The 21,022-nt window shown below is 46.3% G+C and overlaps 1 protein-coding gene across 1 annotated transcript in view; it reads right to left on the reverse strand.

Moving 5' to 3' along the window:
• FGFR3 (fibroblast growth factor receptor 3) overlaps positions 1–21,022 on the reverse strand; it is a gene marked incomplete at both ends in the record, with an annotated part of 55,052 nt that overhangs the window by 32,378 nt on the left and 1,652 nt on the right. The window contains one exon of the mRNA XM_082316367.1: positions 387–650. Coding sequence (XP_082172493.1) covers positions 387–650 — 264 coding nt within the window. The remainder of the gene's footprint in view (positions 1–386; positions 651–21,022) is intronic.

Raw genomic sequence — 21,022 nt, forward strand, 5'->3', positions numbered from 1 at the left:
GATTTGTCACATAAAGTGGAAAAAGTCACTTAACCTCCTTGAGCCACAGTTCACTCACTCACAAAAGACTTCAAAGGCACATGTAGCATTGCACCTATTTGAGTGTTAAGGGGGATTTGCGGTTTAATCTGACTAGCACCGTTTCTAAGTCTCTCTCAGTATTAACATCAAGCTTTAACATTTGGTATGGACACGCAAGCATTCTTCCACTGGTTTGTTTTGTCAGTCTAATCACTGCCAGGAGTTACCAGGGAGGTAGAGACCTACGAAGTACGGACGAACACCGCAAAGCACCAGCTGTGTGGAACATGCGAAGGGGCAAAAATTAAAAAAAAAAAAAAAAAAAAAAAAAAAAATTACTGAGACAGCTGTATTTCTGCACGTACCTGTAACTCTGACTGTAAAGTTTCCCAGGACCTCGTTGGAATGTCTTGGCTTGCAACTGTACAGCCCCGAGTCATCATATGACACATTGATTATCTTCAACAGTTTTTGTCCAATATGAGTTCTGTTGGTAGGTGCAATCCCAATACCATCTTTAAACCAGAAAACAGACACAGAAGAGCCTTGGGTGTTACAGGAAAGTTCAATGGTATCTCCACTTCCAAACACCAACTCTTCCAGAAAGGCGGTCTCGCTCCTCAAGTATTCTGCAAAGGGAAAAAGAAATGGAAATGAGTAAATAAGAGCAGGTGTCAGAGAATGAAAGAGCATTTAAAAAAGAAATGTATCTTATATTTGCCCTACTGATGCTTTCATGTGCCCAGAGCTCCTCCTTGCTAGAGGTAAGCATTGCTGGCACCAGGCAGGTAGTAATGCAGAAAGACAGCTGTGCACACTACAGTCTGGATAATCTACAAGGATGGCTTCAACCCTGTAGCAACCAAAACACGGCCACCCCACCAGGTGCATCACAACAAACAGCACACACCTCTATGTAGGGTCACTGCAACACCCAGTGTCGCATGGGGGGGTGATCTGGCAGAAAGTGTGTGCTGAAAAGTTCACAGTTCGGTCTCTGGATCTCGACGACTTTATTTCTGTGAGTCTGTCCACAACCCCTGCGAGACCCAGCAAGGAGGGGACAGAGGAACAGAGATGGGGATAAACCCAGTTTCTCACGTGACTCTGGGTGGCCCAAAGGCAAACTCTGGGGGCTGAAGGAAACAAGGGGGAAGGCTGGACAGAAGACGCAGGCTGGAATAGCTAAAATAAACGAACCCACCACTAGCTCCCTGATGGAGTTACTCTGTGCAACAAAGAAGTGCAGAACCAAAGACTGAGCATGAAAGCCAAAATCCCTATTTCTTCAGTCTATCTACCAGCTGCAGCAGTTTGTTCCACAAGTGATGACAGTGAACCCCGCCACGGGCTGGAGACTTGTTTTACCATAGGATAATGACAAGGAAAGGTTCAAGCTCAGAAGTCTCCCCACGGAGGAACGTGGGGCATGCTGAAAGTGCGGTTCTTGGGTCTACTGGTCTTCAGGCTCATTTTAGTGACGTATAAAACTCACTTGTGACATTGAATGGTTTATTCATCCTTTACACCAGTTTAATAAAGAAGAATTAGCCCTCTACAGCTGCCCTCAACCCAACTAGATCAACAGCAAGACTGCCATTCTCCCCACCTTGTCTATGCTAACCAACATTTTCATTTGGCACTGCCCTATCTCTGTCTTCTGGCTCACACCAGCTCTGAGACTGTATGCTCCACTAGGCGTAAGTCTTCTTGGTTTTGTACAATATGTATCATGGGGGATCTTATTCCACAACGAAGACACTTTGGTGCTATGATTACATAATTAGCAAGTAAAAAGTAATTCAAAACAGATCGGTCTGAACCTAATCCTATGATCCAAACCCAGGTGGCCTGAGTTGATCCCCAATAGTAATCAGATATGGATAGAGATCCTAATTTTACAGCTTAAGCATATTCATAGACTACAGTTTGACTGTGAAACCAATGCAATTACAGCAGCTCTGAATACCTGAGGATGTGGCATTGGCTTCAAGCTGCTCTTTTGCCATTAAGTCATAGAGTTGGAGCAGGTTATAAGCGAAAAATGTACTGCTTTTCTCTTCTTGTCATGCAAGTTTTTATTCTTGTGGAAATGTAAAAATTAAAAATATAAAAATGTTTCAGTCAATAGCCTTCCAGTGTAGACATAAAGAAAATGTGGTATTTCATGGGAGGTATCGTCTCGCAGGAGGCAAAGCCCACACTCGTTGGGGTTACAAAGAACCTTTCCTCTGATACCCTGGCAGCAATTCCAACTCAAATATTTTAGGTTCTGGCCAGAATTTTGTGGTATTCATACAGCCAAAGGTTTAGGGTGGTTGGTTATTTTTTTTTTCTTTTAATGAAAAGATTTTCCCTGAAAGCGTATACTTTTAGTAAAAAGAAAAAGGAGACAGAGATCCAGCATCTCCTTCCTATCAGACCAGCACTGGTTGCAACATTAAGTGTTCATCCATGGTTTCTTCCCAACTGGGATATATCCTTGGGGAAAATACAGTTGAGAAATATTCTGGTTTAACTGTTCCTTTCAGGTTTTTTCCTTCCTTCTTCTAGACTATAAGGATTTTTTCAACGGTACCAACTTTGGCTTCCAGTTAAAAAGCCCTGTATACAGCTTTGCACTTGCAGGACTGGGTACTGATCTTTGTTTGTTGACTCTGATGGAAGCTCTTGCTAATTTAATCTACTGGAAAACAAACCCCATGCAGCTGCACAATCCCTCCATACAAAATACACAGTTTTATCCAAGCTGTTTGCCAAATGATCAAGACTTGTATATTTTGGCTTTTGTATCATAAACTTACCAAACAGGAACAAGCCCAGACTAAGCACAAGCCAAACTGTACTATTCAGCCATTTAAAAGGAAATCACTCTTTTTTGAAAGCCATAATGAATCTGGATTAATGACAAAGCAACAAACTATTTTTATAAAACATAATAAGGGAATGCTGAAATGTAGAGGAAATTCACTTTGGACTCAGAGCAGAACGACTGGGGTCTGAAGCTTCTTCTGTGGAAAGAAGCATCATTTCTTGTTTCTGACAGCTTTATTTTGGCATCTCTGCCCTCGATCTCCCCAGCCGCTCTCCAGCAGATACTGTGATGCCTGTTAAATGCAAAGTTTAGTCCTAGTGACTGTATTCCTACTGACTGGGAGTAACATCTGGAAAGATGGAGTGGCGAATTAAAAGGAAAATGTTACTAATGGTTTTAATCTCACTTCTTTAAACAGTTTTTCAAATTTCAGTTTATATGCTTATGGCTGAAAAAATAAACAGGACCCAAACTGGAGACCTCCACAAAGTACTTAAACGTGCACTTAAGTGCTTAAGCACTTTGCCCAACTGTGACCTTGGAGAACAAAATTTTACTCTTATTATTCCTCACATAGCTTTCAAATATGATGATAAATCCGAAAGCGGAGAGAGTCTCATTTCTGTGCTGAGAACAGCTGGAGTTTAAAGCTGGGAACCAGAGCTCACGTCTCCCACTGGGTGCCCAGAGCCCAGCACCTCCTTCCCGCCTTCCAGCTGCAAGTGTCTGGTGTTTCCAACACCTTCTCAACAAGAGACACCAACACATGAAGGAGACATGAAGTTGGCCCCTGAGGCCAAGCATCCAGCCATCAGACTGACTTGCAGAAGTCTACATCTCCAACCACGTGGCGTGAACAAGGTGGCAGGAGCTGTGTGTGCAGCCTGTGCTTGGGAGGGGTTTAACACAGATGGGCTGAGCCCTCCTGGGGACCTGGGAGAGGGTTTGGCCACCTTCTTCATCCTGCATCTCCCATTACTAAATCATAAGGAAACCAGTACAGGCGAGCAGGCGCTGAGCTCTCCCAACACGGCTGCGTCTTGCATCTGGACAGGCACCTTTGACTGAGGCAGTCAGAAATCTTCCCACTGCAAAACCGCACTGCGGGGAGGCGGATTTCAGATTTACTGGAGCTACAAACACCCCATCTCCTGGATCTCAGTCCTGAGTGCTAAGAAAATCATCCTTGCTGCTGGCAAACAACTACTCCCACGCATCCTTTAAAACTTTCCTAAAGCGTTTCTATTGCAAGTCAGGTTGCAAAGGTCCCTCCTGGCTCTCCCAAAGAAAACTCCCATTTGGGATCTAACTGACATTAACAGCATCTTTTCAAAACCCACAGCAGACATACGTATAAATTACTGGGGAGTTAACTCGAGTAGGGGTTACAGGAGCCCACTCCACCACTTGCCAGCAGAGCAGGGATTAATGAGTTTGCAGCTTTAATGGGTTCTTAGAGAGGAGGAGGCAATCTAGGTTGTGGGCTCCCAAGATATGACTAAAATTCAACCATTTATTAGTTTAGCCAAAGCAGTAATGAGTCAAGAATCACCAAGAGATGCTTCTGATGGAGATCAGCACTTGCAGCATCATCACTGCTGCTGATAGCAAACATGCTACAGAGAAAGAGGCATGTTTTAAGCTGTTCAGAGGAGCAAAAAGGCAGCAACTAGCTGGGAAGCACCTTCCACAACAAGAAGCAGCTGGCCCAACAATACTAAAATGCTTTTGTATGTATTCACTTATAAGGATAAGATACTTAATCTCCGTAGCTGCTTGGCTCATCCCAGCAATAATTCACTTTCTGTGTGGTTCGCAGCTCCAAGTGCTTAAGTGTGTCAGTATTTCCATCAGATGTCTGCTCCTCTTAGACATCAATACTTGTTTCTGGCTGAGCCTGGAAATATTTCATTTTTGTTTTAACACAGGCAGCTCTCGGGAACTGCACGAAGATTTGCAGTTTTTTATTTTTCAGGCACAAAAGGATGAGGAGGTGGAGGGCGATAGGTTATTCCTGGGCTGCTTATGGCCCCCCAAAAACTTCAAGCCAACCTAGAGCCTGGCTGGTGCCCTCCCTGGTGCCAGGGACTATTTCCAGGTGCTGTGGCAGAAAGCATCGGGGCTGCTGCTGGGTGGCGAAGGCCCATGGGAAGCTCGGTGGGGTGGGGGAGCCCCAGGGCCCCGCACCACCTCGCAGGGTGCTGGGTCCTGGCTCCAGGACGCTCCATGCAGTTATTTCTCTTCATCTGTGTTCTTCCTCCTGGAATAGCATCCCGATTCTGCTTTTCCAAACATCAAAGTGTTTGGGAGCCTCCCAAGGGACTGCTCAGGTCAGGTACATGGCTCCCCCATCATCCTCCTCCTCCTCCTCCAGCGAGCATCCTGCAGCTGGGGCACATCCACCACGCAACCAAAACCCCACTGGGACTCCCACCGCAGAGGGCTCAAGGCACACAACCTTCAGTACCACCAGCAAAATATTCCTCACCCCACCTTGAACCCTGGCAACCCCAGAGAGGCTTTTTGGGATTGCTTCACAGCTCGGTGGTGGAATGGACTAAGCGGCTCATTTATAAGTGGATCATATTTTCCCCTTTTCAAGCTGGACAAGCCGTATTTGGCATGTTAACAAGCAGAAAGATAGCAGCACTCCATGCATTTCTCTCTTCAGGCTAATTCGAAAACGTTTCTTGTTCTCTGTATTTTATTGCACCAAATCCACCGTGACAGGCTATATTATAGGATCACGGAGCAACAACTGTGCCAGAGCTTTCTCCTGTTGAGTTTGATATCCCATTCCCAGGGGGACGATGGTCACAGCCACTGAGGCGGTGGCTAACCGCTGTAGGGATATGGCAACCTCACCTTGCCCCAGCATCGGTGGGATGAACAAGGCCATGATGGCAAAGAGCACATAGACTATCTCCAGGTTCAGACCAGCACCGTGTCCTCTAAATAAGTGTCCCACCTGGGTTAACAGAGGCCACAGTATTATTCGCCCCCCACAACAGTGTTTTTCCCAATACCTGTGTCACTGCTCGTGGGGTGGGGCCGCTTCCCCACCTCACCTTGGGACTTCCGCACCGGGAAGAGCAAACCCCGTTGCCCAGAAGGGAAATAAAACACTTTTCTTGCTGAATGCTGTTCATTTCGTACTTGCCTTAATTTAAAAAGCAGCCAGGAGGGGTGACAAGGGATGACAAATCACCTCCCCACGAGCACCCTGCAATGTCCCTCTTCCCTCTGTCTCCCCAGAGAGGCAGCCGGGCCCCCGGGGAATACTGAAACCCACCAAACCAGCCCCAGGCCCTGCACTGAGCAGCAGCCCCTGTGAGAGGTGGGCACCATAAGATCATGGGATTGCCTGTTTCCCCAGGTACCTGCCTTCTCAGGGCAGATAAGATCAAGGTCACCTGAAGTCACCCCATACCCTCACAGGGCCATGGGGAGCTGATAGGATATTTTTTATATATGTATTTTTGGTGGTGCTTTATGCAAGGCAAAGCTTCCTCTGCTTTCTGCAGCAGCCACGACGGTGCCAGTGACAGAGCATCCCTGCCTGGCCATGGCCATGCCACCCCAAAGGGCACATCGCCAGCCTGGCACAGCAAAATATAATATATAAAACACAAGTTTTATGTGTTTTATATATATATATAAAAAATATATTTTATATATACCTACATATACCTATATACATAATATATAGCATTTTATGTATATGATATTATATATAATATTACATATAAAAAAGTATTATATATGTCTTCTCTCTTCTGCCCCTTTTCTCCCCCCCCAATGTCAAGACGCCTCTCAGAGCACATTTCCCAGTGTCAGGCCGCAGCCATCCCGGGAAGAAGGGGCTCCAGCAATCACAGCAGCTGGAGCTTTGCCAAAGCAACCTCATTTCGCCAAGTGGTGTCCAGCTGGGTTATCTCCCCTGCTCAGTGAGGCTCACACCTCAGCAAAAATGAAAAAATGCGGTTGCTTCTGTAAAAGCCTAAACTGTGATCGAGAAATGTGCCTTTAGGAAACCACTTCCAAAAAGGGTTTGACTCCATCATTTGAAGGTGCCACTTTATCTTTCACCTATTGCGCGTGTTTGCGTGGGAAGGGGGTAGTTCTCCTGGAAAAGCTTAAAATAGCTTTCCTAATAATAATGCAAGGTAAACTGTTTATACTGTATTACCACCACAGTGGCCTATGCAATTGTTACCAGACAAGGTTTCTTCCAAAGATGTTAACAAGTGTGCTGCACTGTATTACCACCCAGTGAGGTTTTTTTTAGATCCGTGTTAGAAGAAAAGCAAACTTTTTTCTTACAGAATGAGCAAAACAATAACCAGGTTTAGTTCTGTCATATGCAGCTTTCTTCATAAGCAAGAGATTATGGAAAGAAAAAAAAATCTCTAGTGTTTAGCTTGGCTGTCCCCGACAGAGACTTTGGAAGAGCTTCTCGAATGGAAAAGCAGATGTTGCAAATCTGCCTTATCTACGGAGCAACTGTTGACTCTGTTGTGCAAATCCTAATTTACATCTGCATGAAAGGTTTCAGAGATTAAATGGCATTCAAGGAGGAATATTAGCTTTTCTCCCTCCCTCCAGCCCTCCTTTGAATGGATTTACTACTGGCAATTAGCTTTCTGTTCCACCGGCCAAGTAGAAAACAGGATTCATCAGGACTCTACAGTATCCTCCTTTTAATGGACTGTTTTCTTAAATCACCCAATTCAGATGCTGAGAGTTAGAAGAAGAAATAAATCATCACAAAGCTAAAATAGTTACAAAAACACTTTGGCCAGGAGGATTTCCCTGTGGCACTTGGAAAGCCCTGGGGAGGAAACAAACAAACAAAAAAACCCGAGAACAAATCAAAGGGCTCTCCTGGCTACACCTAACAAAAATGGGAATGCAAAACCCAAGAGACACAAAGCTTTGGTTGCTGCTGAGAGCCCAGAGCCTGTCCCAAGGACAGCCTTCAGCTGGGGCTTTGCTGGCTTAAAGGAACAGGCAATAATGGGGTTTTCCTCAAAATCTGGCCAGACTGTGCAACCAAAGACTTTCCTTGGTTCCCCACTCAAAAGACGAAAGAGCGAAGCAACCACCACCCGTATCTATCTATCTCACAGTTCTGCACTCCATTTTTTTTTTAGCAGAAATAAAAGAACTGATACAAAATGTCCTCCACTTCTTCATCAATGCTCCCTAAAGACAGGGAGCAGTGGAGCAGGGAGGCTCGGCAGCGTGGGGATGCTGAGGTCCTCAGGCTGTGCTGCTCCATGTGTCCTACAAGAGCTCCTGGCTTGTGCTGAAGCACCTCAAGGATGCCCACGCAGATGGTTCCTGCTCTCCCAGGTGCCGAAGCCTTTGTGCTTTACTCAAGAGAAGGGCAGCAATGAGCTGTATCAGATCTCAGCAGCCCACGCTCATGGCGGGGATGACGCCAGTCCCAGCTGGGCACGCGGGTGAGTGCATCCTTGCAGCTGGTTTGCCCACACATCACACAGCCCACCTCACCCAACCGCGGTGGCCAAAATGTGGTCAACCCAGACCGCTCCCTACTCAAGGCAGAGTGATGGGACACCCGTTAGGGCTGATCCTAGGTGAAGCACAAAGAGACTGTGCTGATCTGTCATCATCCTTTTGGTGTCTGCCTCTCGTTGCCTCTGAAGAACAGTGGCCAATTTGGCCCCAGCTTTTGCACAGCACAGCAGGCGCATCCTGGCTTGATCTCAACAGACAGATCCCACAAAATGGCTGATGTTTTTACATTCCTGCTTCTCATGCCTGAGGAAGTCCAAAAAAACCTCATCGTTGCAGCAAGAAAGCAACCCCACAAACCCTTTCCAAAGCCAGTGGAGGCAGCTATGGAAACTGAGGCACAGATTGAGGCTTCCCAGCGTCCCAACGGACTGAGCAAAGCTTGTCCCCAGCCTCCATCAGAGCAGGATTGGGTCCTACCGAAATGTGAAGGCCCTGAGCAAACCTATGTTCTTCAGCATGAGTGCTCCATGCCATCCTTCCTACTTTGCTGGACCAGGCTACCTGGTGGGGTTTTGTAGGTGACACACACTAAGCAATTAGCAAAGTTTGCAACAAGAACTACAGATTACACAAATGAGCGCTCCACAAAGCATAATGAAAGGCGAGAAACTCAGTCTTTGGAAATACTTTTAAACTGTCTTATTAAGTCATTAAAAGAATAAGCATGCGTTGCTGAATAAGTCTTTTGAGTTATTTCTTCTGGGCTCCTCCTCTACACCCTCGTTTCCTTCCTAAAATCCTTCAAAACTTCATTACTTTTGGAGTTGTGACCTCCAGGGTGGGTTTTCAGCTATTTAGTGAATTCTAGCAAAACGTTCACCACCTCTTAAGTGCTCTTGCAGATGAATTTTTAAGCAATACATAAGTTCACCAGGCCCAAAAGTTTAGGTTTACCTCAGAGGAACTTTTTAGGGATGCAAAGACTCATGGTCCCTTTACAATTCCCAGGCAGGCCTGGCCCTGGCAGTTACTTGTGATGCTTTTCTGAAGTGGCCTTTGAGATCACATGGCATCAGAAAAAATTTGCCATAAAGCCCCAACCTTTCCCCTTCGGTTCACAGCTATGCAGCTCCCAAATCCCAGCTCCTCTGCATTTCCCTTGCACTTTTAATGCGTGCTCCTCTAATCTTCATTTAATGCAGGCAGCTGGCTGCAAATACCCCTGAACAATGACTTTAATCCTAAGTATCCTGACCCCCCCCCCCTTTCCTCCCCGCACCAAAACTGAATTAAAAATAAAAAGAACAGCCTCATGATAGCAAGATGGAGAAATCCAAGCCATCCACTGGGCCAAAGGAGCAGAAAGACACAATGAGCTAAATTTTGCCTGGTTTGCTAATTAAAAACGGAAGCTACCCCACTCCGGAGCTAAGGCGGGGAGCGGGGGGGAGTTTTCATGCTATTCAAAAAATCGGCTTCCAACTGGGACCATATTCACTCCACATTAATTGTCATTCCAACTACGAGTGTCCTAGTTTCAAAATGAAAACTACTCTCCAGTGTAGCTAGTGAAAACTAACACCAGTTTCGAGGCATTAAACAAAATTTATTGATCGCATTTTCCCACCCACTAAAACTTTAATAAGCATTAAACCTCAAACTCCTGGCCCTGTTTCCTCCCTCTCCCCTCTCTCTCCATAAAAAGGGTCAGGCTCCTCTATATGGAGATTAGGACTTAATGTTTGGTATTTGTTTATGAGCCTATCAATTGCCTCTATTTGAGGCGGGGGGGGAAAGCACATCTAAAAAAAACCCTCTTGTACACGGATTAAGAGAGGGCAAAGGTTTAGGGTAGTTTGGGTGGGTTTTTTTCCAACTGATTGTGGGTTTTAGATATATGACGGATCATGTTCACGTGAATGAAAATAAGTCAATATTCCCCTTCTTGCAAGTTTCCCTTGAGTTACATAAAATGGTATTTTTCAAAGATCCCTGTTTCTCCGTAATAAGATGCAGAACTTCAAGTCTTCTCTGCTAGCTCTTTTCAGCTGTGTAAAAGGAAAAATAAAAATTTGGGGGCCGCACTGTCTGCATACTTAGTAAAGAAAACAAAGGCCAAACATTTGAAATGCAAAGGTCAGTGATTAAGCCCAGAAATCCATATCTAGGCATCAAAATGAATAGCCAGATTCTAAGAGTGCTTAAGTGATTTAAATGCAGAGCCTGACCTGGCTCAGCATCTTTCAAAACCAAGCCTGTGATTTCAGTGCCTCAAGCGAGATTTAGGTGCCAGGTACCCAAATTGGAGAAGTTTAACAGTAATCTCCTTTTGGGAAGTCTGATCCACTTTAATCTAAAGTCGCGAATGACAAATGAAGATTTCGTTATTTAGAAAGCACATCTAACTGAAGCTGCAACACTTTGTCCTTGTGCTAAACTCAACTCTTACCCTTCAGCATTAGTAGTTGGGAGAGATGGCAAAAAAAAAGTGGATGTCAAAAATTCTTTTATTTCTCCTCTTTAAAGAAGGCTGCTAAAGGGATTAGACAGCTTTGAGTTCATTGCTCTGTTAAATCAACCTTACAATATTTTTTCAGCTTGTTTGACTTGCTGTTTCTGTATACATTTGTGTTTTCACCTTTCTGCATTCAAATCCCACGCTTAGCGTTTGTTCTGCGCTTCTTACAGGAAACTCGGTCCATTCTTTATTTGTACTAAGTCTACAGAGTTATAGAAAACAGACTTGGAAAACAATCCCTAAATTAGCAGGACTTACCGGCTTCCATGCATACGCGCGCACACACAGGGCATCGCATACCATCCGACCCAAACGCGGTTTATCATTTCCAGCAGCAACAGCAGGGCATCAGGTTCACCAGAACGGACCTTTAATGGTCTCCTGCAACCGTATCTATTACAGCGGGTTTCGGACTGCACGTAATAAATTAAGAGAGAGTTCAAGGAAGTCATGCGTGTCTCGGTTCCCACTCCCTTCAAGCAGTTTTAGTGCTCCCAACCAACCATCTTCTACGAGCTGTACTACGTTAGGCTCCAGTAGCGCCAGAAGCAGGCGAGACACCTCTATACACAGCTATTTTCATGCCTCTGCAAGGAGATGCACTCTCTGCAGAGGATCGTTTCCAGTGTCCTGCAGCAGGACATGGCAGGACTTTCCACAGGCACTTTCAGACACCTGCCCTGTCCTCCACGGTCTGATTTTCCCAGCTTTTCCCTTTCTTCCCTCATCAGCAACACTTCTAAAACCTCTTTCTCTCTGCGAATGAGCACCCAAGCATCCGAGTGAGAACGCAGCAGGAACAGTCATTGCAACAGGCAAGCAAAGGGAGAAAGAAAATAGCCATTTCTCTTCTGCAGACAGAAAACATGGATGATAAAAACTGAGCCCAGCAGCCACCCGAGGGCTGGATTTGTCTGAAAGTCAGGCACCAAAGCTGAGCTTCAGCCATGCTCCCTTGGGTGGGATGGGTGGATGAAACACCACCTTGTAGCACTAGTGAAGACATGAAGTTGGACAACCTCCCCACATATTTATACCTATTTATCCATGTTGATGTATACACCCATAAGTGGAGCAAGAGCTGTCCACAGCAGCCTGGCCCCTCCACTCTCTTTCCAAGGGCGGGTGGCTAATTCAGAGTCATCTCCTCTTCCTCCCACGTGTTGCTCCTCCAACCGCTCCTTCTCATCCCCAAAACAGCCAGGCTCAAGCACCACCTGAAGTTATTACTGCAAAGACTGCACTGCTTGTCCACACCTCATTTGCTATGCACTGGGAGAAGGGGGGGCAGAGAGGGAGAAAACCTCCACTTCAAACATTTACACGTATTTTGAAAGCACCTGAGGAGGTTTCAGGCCCTTTTTGCCAGGACTAACACATTCCACCCACAAGATGACCTTGTTCAGAGCGCACAGATGGCTCCTCCCAGGAAGGATTTACATTGCGTGGGGTCAACAGATCCAGCACAGGCGGGCAGCGACCCACCGCTGAAACCGGAGCAGCGGGTACAAACCTGCCCCTTTTTGCCGCTGCACCGAGGGAGACGGGGCAAAGGAGAACTGCTGCTGTCCCCCCCCCCACCTCTGTGGTGCCCATCCCACCACAAAGACTTTCCCGATGGAGAAGCCCACTGCCTTCTCAAATCCCAAGGTGCCAGCATGCTTACACATAAAAATGATGCAGAAATCTCATTCCTTCACTAAATAATAGACAGGCTGGAGTCCCAGTACAACTCAATGAACACTTTCTAGGAGTTATTTGCCTTTTTGCCTGGGCAGATCTCACAGCATTTCTGCGGCAGGAGGCTTCAGGTTTGGGTTTCCTTTGCCTCCTTGTCCAAATAATGGCAATACTAATTGAACCACTGGCCAAAAGAGAATTAAGTGTGACTCTCTCGTCCGTACTCTGAGGGTTCCCATTTGCTCCCGCAGCTCTCTCTGCTCTACCTAAAACAAGGGCAAGAGAAGTTGCTGCTGTCAAGGTGCCTCCCTCCGAGATACCCAAGACTGAAAGAAAGCTGGAGCATCTGTAACACAGTTCCTACACTGTGTTTATTTGAACTCCACAGTATTTACTGTATTTATATTGTATCGCAGCTAGGATGGGAGCTGGGGGTGCAGGAGGGTGGCTTTATCCAGTATCTTCAAGACTAGTATCAGCACCCCCCCAATAGCTCCTTATACCCTTGTTCCCAAGCCAGTGAAATCAGGAGCCTGGAAAGCCTGGAACTTATTTTTACACTTAATTACAGATTTCCAGTGCCTGACACCAGGCCCTCACTCATTACGCTTTTGACACTGATGCCTTTGGGCCAAGCTGGAACAAACGCTTTGCGCTCGCTCATCACTCACTGGGTTCACGAGTGTTTAACTCAGAAGAAGGTGGGTGATGGATTTGTAGCAACTTTGGGCAGGGATGTAGAGAGGACACCATCTGCCATTTCTTAGTTCTTTTTTTCCTTCCTTTCTGTAATTAATCAGTTCGCGGACTGGGAGGCAGAGTTTCCTTGCAGTCTCCTCTTCGGATCACCCCTGCGAAGCAAAGGCTAAGGACACGTCAGGGCGGCCGCAAGGTCTAAGCGCTGCCCGTGGAGCGTGAAGCAGCATTAGGGCCGGTCAGTGGGAGTGCTGGGCTCCCAGCCCTGCGGCTCGTCCCACCCAGGGGCCTCCCGGGGCCCAACCCACCGCACGCTGCAAGAAAGAGGCTTTCTGAGTTTTCCCTGGAAAAAAAAAATAATGCTTTCACAGAAAGCTGCAAAATCATGCATAACACACCGGCTGTAAAAATGAATATAGTTTTTATTTTTTTTTCCCAACTGCATTCACTCACAGCTCATCTCTTACGCAGTAAATACCAGCTAATTTATGCACCTCCATTTACCAGCCCCCCCACTTCTGCATGAATCCCCAGCCTATTAACATAACTATTTAAACTGGACATGTTTTCTTAAACACTCTTCTTCTTTCATAAACTGCCAAGTGACAGTTGTTTACTGTCAACAAGCCTGGGTACTCTAAGACAGGGAGGAATATGCCCTTTCAAAAGGCAGACATATCGGCTACCAAAGGAAGATTAAAATCTGGTGTTTTTCTCTTCTCCCTCCCCAAAAATGCTTTATTCATACAGATACACATGATACAGATCAGGAGAGATGGTACTATGCCTAATTCCAATCATTCTTTTTAACTAAAGACAGGCTGATGGAGGATTTATCTTTGGTTGCAGATGCTAGTTGTCAGGGCACACTCTTAACTCCCTAATCTTCCCACTGCAACTGGTTTTTCCTCTTCACTTTTAGCTCCGATACCCCCATCTCCCAAAGCACATCTCGGGGAATCAGCATGCTCATCTTGCACAGATCCTGCTATCGGCTAGAAACAAAATGCTTGCCTGGGGGAATCCATATAGAGAAGTTAAAAAATTTTAAACAAAAGTCAAATCACCGGTTAGTTCAAGACCTACAGTCTCCAAACAAGCTGCTGAAATATTTTGCTGGGAGGGAATTTCTTGTGCTTGAGTCTTGCACATGAAAGGGGGGGATATGGAAAAAAAACCCCAAAACCAACCCTCTAGGAAAACTCTTTTTCCCTTGCTCTGCCTGCCCATGAAGTGCCAGGAAAGCTCCTCCGCCAGCTCCTGTCCCCGTGCAAGTGGCCCTGGCAGCCCCATCCTGCCCACGGGCAGGGCCGGCTCGGTCCCGGCTCGCTGCAGACCCCCGCGGGGGATTATTAACACTTTCCCCGGCGCATTGTGCGGCTAGCAGATCACGGCGCTGGGGGCTAATGCCGGCCGACACTGATATGATGGCAAGGAGGATGGGGCATGAGGAGATGGCGGCCGGCGCTGCGGCTCGGCTCCACGCGGGACTCGTGCCAGAGTCACAGGGGGCCCAGGCGGTGGCCATCACCGTTGCCTTTGGTGCTTGTGTTTGGGCTGCGATGCTGCCGCTGGCTAGCATCAAAGCTGGAGTTATAAAAAGCGGGATGAGAAGCAAAGGTCTGTGTTACAGCAGGTTGAGAGTAACGGGAGGTCACGGAGAGCCGGCACCAGGGATGGCCCCCATGAAGCAGTGCCGGGCATCTCCCCACCCCCAAACCGGGGAGCCCTTTTACCCACCGAGTTTCCTCTGCTTGTTAAAATGTTTGGGTCATTAGAAAACTTTCCAAACAATCCCTGCTTATGCTAAATAGCTGCTCCCACCACGATCTGTGAAGGGCTTCAGCCTGCTCCCTTGGAAATCAATGGGGGCTTTTTTGCTTAGGATTCAATAGGCGCAAGATCAGGACCTTGAGACCTCATTATTATTTTTACAGGACTATGAGCAGCAGAGAATGGCAAAACCCCCAAACAAAGCAACAACCCTCCGAACCGGGAGCCAAACTCGCCCTAAAGGGTCTTTACAAGCTCTGCCAAGCATCGAAGTAAAATTAAAAATCCAATTCTTGGGAGCTTTTCAGTTTTTTGACAGGGAAAGGGTAAGGTTGGTAAAGGCTGGTCTAATCACCTGAATCCAGGAACACCTCCCATAGCTCCCTGCCCCCAAAAGAAAAGCCTCCACAGATGCGTTTTGTGCGTTCCCGAGGGGGAGTGAGTAAGGGGGGATGAGTTGTCAGTCTGGAGTAATGCACATTGCCCTGTGGTACCCCCTGGAGCCCAGAGCAGAAACACCCTCAGGGCTTCCCGTGCTGCTCTCTGCCCCATGCCACAGCGAAACCCCCCAGTAAGTCCCTCTGCAGATCAATCACCAGCAACACGGGACCAGATGGCTCCTGGAACACGGGTCCTGCTACTGGGATCATGTCTGCACCCCATCTCTGCAGGGGCCAGGTGCTGCCCGCATCTTGTGAGAGGAGCCTCAGAGATGCTCTCATCCTCAGCACCCTCCTCGGAGCTCTACAACAGTCAAGTTCTCCACTTCTTTCCTGTTATTTTGCATTGCTCCTCTCTCCTGGCATCAGTCAGGACTCACGTACGCACCACATAACCACCACAAGGTTTGGCCCCTAAGCAATACCCAGCTATTTTGCTGACTCCCATATACCCAACTCGCCCCAGGCCAACTCCAAAATGCTTCAACTCCATTACTTCTGGGTACTAGCCCATTTCTTATAACCTAGCAGTGATCTCGTCTCCAAAGCTTTACCGATTTAACTATGTCAGCTGAAATACTTCCGTGAGATTCCTTGTGAACAGCACAAGGTAGTTCGGTGCAATAAAGGCACAACTGTAAACTGCTCCACTTTCCAGGGAAAAAGCATTAAATGAAGATAAGCCGACAAATACTTTCATCAGTTATCAAACAGCAGGAGCTGGGAAGCGACCCTCACGGGTCTCTGGCATGCCATGGTGCGCCATGATCGCCTGTTACTCCCTTTCCCTAAAAACCTTATACTCAAACTAAGGGATGCAGTGATGGCTTGGCTCCTTGGGTGAAAAGGAAAAGACAGAAAAAAAACCCAAACCAACATGCTGCCATGTGTCAGCTTGACATTTTCAGGTTGTTCAACAGCTCACTGTACAACCTCTGGGTGCCAACACCAACGCTGGGGTCCTCATGCTGCGGCGTTCCCAGGGAAGAGTGCCTTCGGCACACACCGCAGCCCGCGGAGCTTTGCTGGCTCGCAGAGAGCAATCCTAGACTGCGTCCTTTCCTCACCCGAAAACTTGGAACCCTTCTCGCTTCTGAGTCATTAATACTTTTAACCCCTCACAACCTGCAGAAATGGCACAGCCCCAGAATCTCACAGATGCTAAACGTGTAAGCACATGGTAATTGTTTTGCATACAGTTCTCTGTGATAAAGAAATCTCCTTCCAAGTTTTAATATAACCTTTTTATTTAACCAACTCTTTATCTTCCCCTGCTTTCTGGATTTGAGAAAGCAAGGCCAGCACACAAGACCTACCTCCCCCTCCGCAATAAATATCACATCTTTTTTAGATGAATACGTCTGAAACTGAAGCAGTTACTGGAAAAGTGTTTTCTTACTTGGCTGTGCTGCTATTCTTCAAAACAAAGCTCTGCTATATTGTGTAACCTGAGTGTCACAGCAAAAAAAAAACAAAAACAAAAAAATTTAACTACCTGGATAGTCCCTATCCACCTGAATGCGACAACACCCCAGATAGCCTATTAGAGTAACAGGGCAGGTTTACATCTGATTACCTTTCACATTTTAACTATGAAGTTTACCCAAGGTTTTACTCAGCTCCTATCTCACAGTTCTTGTTTGCTTTTGATATTACAGAAACTTCCTGGTCATTCAAGCCAAGGAGCAGATACTCTAGGGGTAAGCACACCAGGAATACCGCGTTCACCGCAGGAATAAAAGCCCTTCTTCACACATCCAAGGATTTAAATCATATCTACGGCACTTGGCAACTTGAGCTGTGAGCATATCGGAAAGGGGGCACCTGGACTGTCAGCTTGACTTCAGAGAAAAAGTACCTTTTTTTTTTTTTTTTTTACAAGATCACCAGATAAACAGCCAAAAGAGGGGCAAACAGTAAACTGATAAGCTATGCAGGAGGCCAAGCAAAAAAAAGTCAGAGTGTAACAAGGTATTTTGACATGCTTTCGGCATCGTACTTGTCTTCAGACGTGGTTTTAGCCCCGCGTTTGCATAGGGGGTGCTGTCGGATTTACTCCTCCTAGCAGCCCAGACAGCCCGCTTTCACATACATACCAGGAACAGCTTTGCTGAACCGCAGTCCCATTTGCTGCAAAAAATGGAGGTATGGTGAATTTTTACCAAGGCACCATCCTCTCTGGCATCCAGCCTCATACGTGGAGTAGAATAAATTTTATTAACTAGGCGGTATTAAAAGAGATGAAACAGCAAACACTGAAACAGCTCCATCAAACCACACTACCGAATGGCTTGGAGGGTGCTGAGCTAGCAGGTAATTCCAAGATGCCTTTTTTTTTTTTTTAAGGGTCAGAAAAAAGGCGAAACAGGTATGCAGAGCCAGACAAACCCCCAGGACATCAGAAAAGTTACAAGCACGGAGCACACTAGGAAAAGGAGAAAAGTCTATTCAAACAGGGAAACAGAATAAAAATAAAGTCAGTTTAATAGACTGACTGTGTATCAGGTCCAGCCTAGCTGGGAAAAAGTCGCCCGACTGGCAAGGTAATTTCACCTGTATTTTTAGTAGAAACATCTGAATTTGTAACATTCCTGCTGGTTCTACTCCACATACATATACTAAAAATTGCCAAAAGCTAAACTATCAGAACACGGCCACTTCTCCACCTATTCTGAAGCCTCAGGGCTCACACCCAGCCTCCTGCACTGGATGCTACACACTTCAATGACCAGCCAGAAAAACCTACCAGCAGGTCATGCCTTAACCTTAGCTGAAATTAAAGTTCAGCTAATGCTTTCAGTCATAGCCCTGTGTGCCAGCGGACAGATCACAGTCAGAAACATCTTGGCCAAATGCTTTTGTAAACTGGAAATTTTATTAACTGCTCAGAAACTGGGGTGATTCCCTGTCTTTTAGGGTCTTTAACTGAAATAGCAGACGTACGCAGCAAATTTTCAGGGAGGACAGTTTTCTAAGCATATAGTTGCATATCAAAGGTCACTTTTATTGACGATACTTTAAGAGGAAAAAATTCTTCCAGCCTTATTGAGGGGAAAAAAGTCCTCCCCTAGCTTCACATGAAATTTCAGCCTTGTCCAGGCAGCAGATTGGGTCCCACTGGATGGAAATGGTCCAGATACAGCAGGGATGCAGCAATCAAAACTTCTTTCTTGTTCACCTAACTTCAAAAATCACGCTCAGGCAGGCTTCAGGACAGGTATGCTTTCCCAACCAGTGCTGAAGATTCATTGGAGTGAGTCGTAAAAGTTAACATGCTGGTCAGAGTGGCTTACTTTAATTACATGATTTAATTAGCAGATCAACACTTCGCTACACAATTTTCAGATTCACTTTCATCATATTCCCTACTCAGTGGTTGTTAATAAAGTCTTAATTAAAAGAAAAAAACCCTCAGATTTAATTGGAGTGACCCTTGTCAATATGCATAGAAGACGTGATGCTATACAGCTAGTATCGAACGCATTAATGAGTCAGTCTCTGCACCGGAACAGACTTTCTAGTTTGCTATTTGCTAGGTAGAAATAGATTTAAAAAAAAAAAAAAAAAAAAAACAAGCCATATTTCATCATCCTCTATTTTATTGCTCAGTAAAATATGCTAGTTTCAACATTAAAGACTTAATTAGCTTTTTCAGCTGCTGCTGTTAATGAGAACAAATGGACCAACTTTTAATCTCCAAACTGTATCGCTCAGAACTGCCCACTGAATCTGAAGGGTTTCTGGTCTCAGGCACGAAGTAGGAAGCACCGTCAATATATAAGAGAATCTTTTTAGAGGGTTTGAACGCGTAAACCCCAAGGCCGGCTGCAGGAATGGTCAGTGCCATTTGGCGCTCCCTTCAATACCCTTACAATTTCAGGGTGAACTTTGAAACGCTCAGACACACAAAGCAAAGCGACGTGGATCGCCATACCCTAGCCCTTGGACCCACCGCTGGACGCACGCTGGAGGGCTACAGGACCCCAGGTTGCCATCAGCTGCATGAAGAAAAACATTGCAACCAGTGCATCACCAGTTCTTTCCAAGCAGAAAAGTCACAGGAACTGGTACGTGCCCCACCATTCAACTTAAAATCCCGAAACGGCACCTTTTCTGCTCTTTTGGCTTGAAAACTGCCTGTGCAGTAACTCTGGGTGACAATTTGACTCCAGCGCTGCACAAGGAAACTTCGGTTCTTGCTCCTGGCAGATTGGGAGAGCTCTCCCCTTCCCGCACAAACCTGCTGAAACGTCAGCAGCTCTCTATAAAACTCTCTCAATGCACACAGACAGCCTTAGCAGCTAACTAGTGCAATACAAATCCCAAGAAGCCCAGAAATGCCCTTTTTCACGTATACTGTATGCAGACGGACACATACAAACCAGCTACGGGAGACAGGCTGGTTATCAGAAGTTTTTAAAAGCAAAACGCTGCCATTTCAGTTGGTCTGCTCTCTAAGAGCAGCCAGCATTACTTGACATTCACAAATCGTACTAAGTAATATCTTTATCTGAATACTAATGCAAATTGGACGGGCTTTTTTATATTGATGTCTATTCTGTGGCTGCTGAATAGAGTGACCGCATGCTCAAGGCTGCAAAGGAGTTCACTGACCTCCCTAATCATCTCTGTCATAGCCCCTGAATGACAAACACATTCAATCCTGCCTTGCCTCTCTACTTTCATTCATAAAAAAAAAAAAAAGAAAAAAAAAAAGGAGAGGGGGGGAAATTTGACATTGTTCTTCCTGCAGCAGCCCCGAGAAAGGGAGAGAAGAGAAACTCAGCCCAGATGAGGCCCCTGGTGTTTTTAGTTTAGCTTCTATTCAGCAACAGCCCCGCCATCTGCCTCCTTCCTGCCAACAGCCGAACACCTCCCTGCGGAGATGTTAAAACCTGCACCCCCTCCACCTCCGCTAATAGCGAGTATTCATATTAGCAAACATACACATACCTCGAGAATGCCTCCCTTCAATGTGTGTTTTATGTAGCTGAGTATAGGCACAAAGCAGTAGCTGTTATAGCCTTCACAGCCCCGTGTGGAGAATTAGATCACTGGGGAAAAATCCTTCCAAGCCCCTTTATGGAAAATAAGGCCTTAGACTGTAAATGCAAAGCCCAACGAACAACAACCCTCAGTAATGAGCCAATACCCCATGGCCCATTTGACTAGGAGAAAGAATTTGCTTTTTACTATTCAATTCAAAAAGACTGAAAAAGTAAAATGTGTTTTTACTTGGCTCTGAAGGTTTATATTCTTTACAGTTTCTTTTGCACAACCTTTTCCCCCCCAGGTCGGACGGGCGGCGGGTGCCCCCGTGCTTCGGCGCGGAGCTGGGCGAGCAGCGCCGGCTTCACGCTTCCCCGCGCACGTGGTCGGTGGTGCGAGAGCCACCGGCATCGCAAGGCTCCCCCTGCCCTCGCAGCCCCCCACCCATGGGACCTCCAGCAGCTCATAGTGATGGGGCAACCCTCGGAGACATCGCTGGGCGTTGGGGTTAATGGGAGCCCTCCGCTCAGGGCCAAATACCGCTCCCAGGGAAACACAGGGGGGGTTGACAGCAACACTTTTACTTTGGAGAAAGTTGACAGAGCA

Source organism: Platalea leucorodia, assembly GCF_965183815.1.
Source record: "Platalea leucorodia genome assembly, chromosome: 6".
Classification (NCBI taxonomy): domain Eukaryota; kingdom Metazoa; phylum Chordata; class Aves; order Pelecaniformes; family Threskiornithidae; genus Platalea; species Platalea leucorodia.